This window comes from Cryptomeria japonica, chromosome 10, assembly GCF_030272615.1.
Source record: "Cryptomeria japonica chromosome 10, Sugi_1.0, whole genome shotgun sequence".
NCBI lineage: Eukaryota > Viridiplantae > Streptophyta > Pinopsida > Cupressales > Cupressaceae > Cryptomeria > Cryptomeria japonica.
This window is the reverse complement of record NC_081414.1, coordinates 788,899,892-788,905,891: the sequence shown is the minus strand read 5'-3', so window position 1 is coordinate 788,905,891 and position 6,000 is coordinate 788,899,892. Positions and strand designations below refer to the sequence as shown.

At 33.0% G+C, this 6,000-nt stretch overlaps 1 protein-coding gene across 1 annotated transcript in view; it reads left to right on the top strand.

Annotated features, from left to right (window-relative positions):
* The first annotated feature begins 1,857 nt into the window (after nt 1–1,857).
* LOC131859257 (UPF0481 protein At3g47200-like) overlaps nt 1,858–6,000 on the top strand; it is a 30,565-nt gene continuing 26,422 nt past the window's right edge. Inside the window, exon 1 of the mRNA XM_059212849.1 lies at nt 1,858–3,408. Coding sequence (XP_059068832.1) covers nt 1,858–3,408 — 1,551 coding nt within the window. The remainder of the gene's footprint in view (nt 3,409–6,000) is intronic.

Here is a 6,000-nt window from a genome sequence, read left to right as displayed (position 1 = left end):
AATATATATTTCATTACTTTTTATGAAAGTTTTAATGTCAATTTTTGATCATTTGCAACACAATTGAAAAGCATAAAACATAGCTAATACATCTTTGGCTAATAATAAAGGACCAAAAGACATCAATTGTCCCAAATTATCCAAGACATAATGCCAACCTCATCACATATAATATTTAAATCTTTAAAATTAAAAACTTAATATCTTATTGAATAATTCAAAACTATTTCAACTTCACCAATAAACTAAAAACCTTTTATTTATTTTTTAATTTTAATCTTATAACATCATTTTAAAAAAAATCTATTCTCAATATCGAAACAAAATCCCAAACTGCTTCCTTGAAATGACATCCTTATATTTTATGATATGTCCAGTTTTGTGTAAGCATCCTCAATAAACTTTTAAAAAGGATTCCATGACATCAATAAAAAAATTGCCCTGCAGAGCATCCCACAAGTTCAAGGAAGCTTAACCCTTATAATAACATAAAAAATATTAAAGGAAAGGAAAAGAAAAAAAAACATTGTGTGGTGCCTATCATTCTGAAGTGACAGAAAGACAATAATAAATATTAAAGAGTAGAAATGGTCAAGAAAAAAACCATTATCAAAATAAAATGAAGATGTAAAGAAAATAAATTGTCTCGACATTTACGAAAGGAACCAAATTACAACTATATGAAAGACCGGATTCCTGTGATTTGTATGACACACTGCACCATCCAAGAATTCAGTTGTTCTTTCATTGTTTATCCACTTCCAAACTGTGAGTAACTAGATGTTATCTTGTCTTTATTTCTTTATTAAGTTTTACGAGTTATGTTTTTATTTTCCATTTAATTTTTTTTCTTTGGGTAATATTTTGATTTCAAAGCTTCCGATGATCTGAAATATGCATTTTAGAAGAGTATTATGATCTTTTGATTTTGATTTCAGTTTTCTTTAATAGTGGGTATAATGTTTTTTTCTAGACTTAATATGTTGCTCAGTGTGTGGTTTAAGGCTGTCAGTCTTCAATCAGACGGCTTCAATCAGACAGCTAAAAAGTATAAAACACTCAGAATTGACTGACATTCTCTAGACTTAATATGTTGCTTAGTGTGTGGGGTTTAAGATGGGTAGTTCTCAACCAGTGCCCTGTATAAAAGCATTGCCTTGTGATATAGATGATTTTATTTATTTTTCAACCTGTTCTTGATTTTCTCTCTTTTGTATTATTATTAAGTTTTTATTTACTTCAGATGTATTAAATTTAATAAAAGAGATAAGATTCAGTTTGATTGATCTAGCTGTTTGGTGGATGAACAAATTAATGGAACAGTAAGTTGTCATACTTGAAAGCAGGAAGTTATCAATTAAAATTTTGAAACTGGTTAATTTTTAAACACAATTTTACTTAATGCTATCAGATTTCCACAATCCATATTATAATTCTTTTAGAGCTTCTGAATTGATATTAAAAATTTGTAGCCTACAATCTAATCCAGAAACTCTAAAAAAAAAGGATGAGTTTTACTTCTTTAAACAAATATTAGTAACTAAAAATGTGAAATTTTTAATAATAGATTATTTAAAACAAATATTAGTAACTAAAATGTGAAATTTTTAATAATAGATTATTTTAAACAATACTAGTAACTAAAACCATACCATGGAGTTTCTTATAATAGTTTGAAATGTTTTTGGATTTCACCATATGATTATTTCCTTCTCCAACATTGTTCAATACTTTCATGATAGTTTGAGGAAGGCAGAAGAAAATTGAGGTATTCGACGGATTATAAAGAAACTGGTTTCTTTGTTTTTTTTGTTTTTTCAGGTATCTTTTTACTCCCAGTGTCTTTAGCAGTTAAGAATGACGAAAAAGAGTGAAAAGCAGGGTGCAAAGGAGTGGAACATACAAGTAGCAGATTCAGAACAACGTTACACATGGTTTGATGATGTGAAGGGCAGGTTCGAATTTTTCAAGGCGGAAGACGATAAGCCAGATGATAAGTCAGGAAAGCTTTCTTCTGTCTCCATAAACAAAGTGCCCATGTATCTCAAGGGTTTAAACAGAGATGCATATCTTCCTCAGGTGGTCTCTTTGGGCCTTTATCATCGTCAGATATCTCAACCACTCTCTGAAATAGAGTTATACAAAGTAGAAGCCGTAAACAGATCTGTGAAAAGGCTCCCAGAAGCCCAGCAGCACGCGCGCTTTCTAATCCAAGAAGTGCAGCAGTTACTTCCAGAAATTACAGCAAGCTATGAAGGAGAAACAGAATGCGAGGAAGAAGTCCTTGCTTGGCTCTTCACTCTAGATGGGTGTTTCATTCTTGAGACTCTCAGGCTTCTCAGCGATGAATCACAGTGGAATCTCAATGGTGATTCACGATGGAACCTGGATCCTGTTTTTAATAGAAACAGGGTCCGGTCTTGTCAATTTGATATTTTGACTGATCTTATATTGCTTGAAAATCAGGTGCCCATAGTCCTCCTCCTTAGACTGTTAGAAATGGAGGACACGTTAACAGAAGAAATGGCGAGGACAGAGCTGCTCAGAATGATATGTGATGGTATAATTGCCTTAGCTCACCCTTTCTCCTATTCTCTGCAGCCAGAAACAGGGGAGCAACCTACAGAGCACAAAGAACGCGAGGCAAAATTGAAAGATGCCCTCCAGTTAAAGTATAGAAATCTGAAGGAATACAACCATATTTTGGGATTTTTTCATGATTTCATTGTGCATGAGTCACAGGCTACCCAGGAAGGAGAAAAGCCAGACGATGTTCATATTACAGTACCAGAGAGCCGTCATCATCTTTATCGTGGTCGTCTGCTTCATCGTCATAAAACAGCTCATAAACGTAAAAAGGAGTCTCACTATCATCATCTCACTGCTTCTGCTACAGAGTTATGGGACAGTGGAATGAAACTTGAGTCGTACGAAGGAGTTCCATCAGCCAAGTACCTTCGTTTCGACAAAGAGAAAAAGACTCTGTTTCTCCCTGTGATATGGATATCTGACACTACAGAGATGATCTTCAGGAACTTCATGGCTATGGACGTCTGCCAAGAAAAGGAACTCAGCATAATCTCAGAGTATGTCTTTCTGATGAATAGTTTGGTTCGATCTGAGAAGGACGCGGCTTTGCTGAGAAAGAGGGGAATAATTCAGAGCTCTGTTGGGAGTGACAAGGCAGCAAGTGATCTGTTCAATGATCTGTGCAAAGGGGTTAACTTCTCTTTCGCTGATGAAGACAATTTTATGGAATTGAAGAGGGCTGTTAATGAATGGTATAAAGGCCGAACCATGGTGAAAATTAGTGAGTTTATGGGGAAGAATCCAACGCTTGTGAAGATTTCTACTATTTTCTGGGGAGTTGTTTTATTGTTGGTAGCTTTAGCGCCCTCATTTGTGCAGGTAATTAAACAAATTTTTCCAAACAAGAATGAAGGATGAATAGCTCAGTGATTAAGAGAAGCCAACGTATAGTAAATCTGTGAATGCTACAGTCTTAAGTAGTGTGTATACGAGGCTATCTTATAGCAGCTCGTACTTCATAATATTCAATGTAGTTTTTATGACCTTTTTTTATATGTTCTGTCTACAAAATGAAGTTAATATATTCAGAGCTTTTAAGCTTTAACATGAGCACTGGGCTCATCTCTTCATATTTCTTTATTTAATTAGCTTAATTGTGATAATTTAATTAGCTTAATTGTGATTTCTATAATTTTTAAATTAGACATCCACTATCAAAATGAATGGGTATATGGCTTCTTTATTATCTATTGCTTGCTGCTAAAGTATTGAACACTAATATTTTAATAGAGAATTTCTCAAACAATAAATTATGGGTGATTTTTAAAAAGAGGTGTATTTAAATTATATATATTTTTAGATATTGAAAAGTATTAATTCTGGAATATGTAATTTTTTTTTAATTTTTAATAATATAAATAATCAATATTTTATTTTAAATTAAATTAAATATGATTTTAAGAAAAAATGTAAAATAGATATAATTAGTAGATAGGCTATATTTAGTGGGAATGCCAACTCAAAAAAACATATCTCACACTAGAATGTTTTTTTGAATGGTTGAAATACTTGTTTTTTTTTTTTAAATGTCACCACCTCACTACATATGAGGTCATTCTCTATTGCTTGTTAGATTTACTTGTAAATAGATTAAAATAGTCATTGTAGCAAGTTTGGTTTTGATTTTTTTTTAAAATGAAACTTCTTCTTTTGTAGGGTTCCTTATAATTTTCTTGCAAACCTTGTCCATTTTTCTCATCAACATAATTGATGCCATGGTTTTAAGGTCAAGCCACAAAAGTGGGTTACCATTTTAGGGAAGAGAAAAACTTGTCATTTGGTAGAAACAAAATTTTAAACACCTTCAAATGTATGGAAACATTCACTTGAACTCATTTTTACATTAGTTTGATGTCAGCCCTTCAAATGAATCCACCAATGCTGATTGGTTCGTTCAAAGGGCTTGTTGGCCCAACTATTTATTAATAAAAAAGGGTTCACTTGAAGACCCCCTTTGAACGAACCCCTTTATTAAGGTTTTGTTTTTAAAAATGTATAATTATCAAAAATGACAATTCCATTGTCATTTTTTATAGTAGCGACAAAAGAAGAAGTGACGAACCCACTTGCTCATTAACTATGCTTTCTCATTGATGTTCACCAAGTTGGTTCATGCTTTATTTCCATGTAGTATGCTATTTTATATCCATGTATAACAAAATGAAAATGTGCCATCGTTTAGATTTGATAGTGCACAAATTGGGGCATATTGTTGGGGTAAAATTTTCTTTTTTAACTACTGATTTAGAAGTCAAGAAGCATATATACTCATAATGCAACATCGGTTGGCTTATCATCCCATCTTTAGTGTGTTAAGAGGTTGTCAATTATGTATCTTCACAATTGTTTGGATTTTCTTTAGTTGATTCAACATATCTTGATTCAAATAGTTGGACATTTGAGTAGTCTTCCATGATGGACATCTTGGGACTATTCCTTCTATCTCCTTTCATGAAATTGTTTTAGCCTTTGCTAGTAGATTTGTTTCTTCCTAAGGGGAGACATGTGGTGTTCTACTTTTGGGCCATTTTTAGCATTCATGCTTAAGCCTTGATCTTTAGTATTGGAGGTTCTCTCTTGTGGGGGGGATACATCATATTTTTTTTCTCTTTGATAAGGGAAAAATTGATTGTACATTTGTGAAGGAAGTTGTTCTTAGGGGGTCTATCTTAGGCCTTCATTCCTTTTTAGCAGTTCATGTTTCTTTTCATGCATTGCAACTCTTTCTTTTGGAGAGGGGTTTTCCCCCACATTTTTTTCTCCTTTTCTCCACTTAGAGACACTTCATTAGTTTGTACATGGATACCTAACTAGGTCTTTAGTTGTTGGGACTTAATTCTAGATTCACAAATTTGGAGTTTTTTTGCTCACCCTAAGTTTCACTTAAGGTTGGTTTTGAGAACATATTTAGCTATTATTTGATGATCAACCAAAGGAAGCAAGAATCATCTACAAGCAAAACACTTATCATACAAAAGACATCAAGCAAAGATTATGGTGCAGGGGCACCTAGCTTCATTTTCAGCTCCATTTTCATCACAGGTTTGATTTTTGTTAGTTTTGAGTTGAAAAGTTTGTCTAGGTTTATTTTGAGTGGTTCTAAGTTGTTTGGATGAGTTTTGAACTCATTGTGTGGTCATGTTTCCTATTTTTATCTTTTTGCCCAAAATTGCCAGTTTTGGAGTTGCCTAGCAAAATGTTGTAAAAAGTGAGTTTTTGATTTGTTTTTATTTTTAAAAGGTTTTAGACATGTTTTATGCTTGGATTTTAGGTGTGAGAAGTGTTTTTAGGTGATTGTTGTTCTTGGAGGTCAACCTTGCATTTTCTAGGCACCAGAAGTTGTCATTTAGGCATCAAAATGTCAAATTTAAGTGCTCTTGGACATGTACCTGTCCATACAGGAGGCTAACC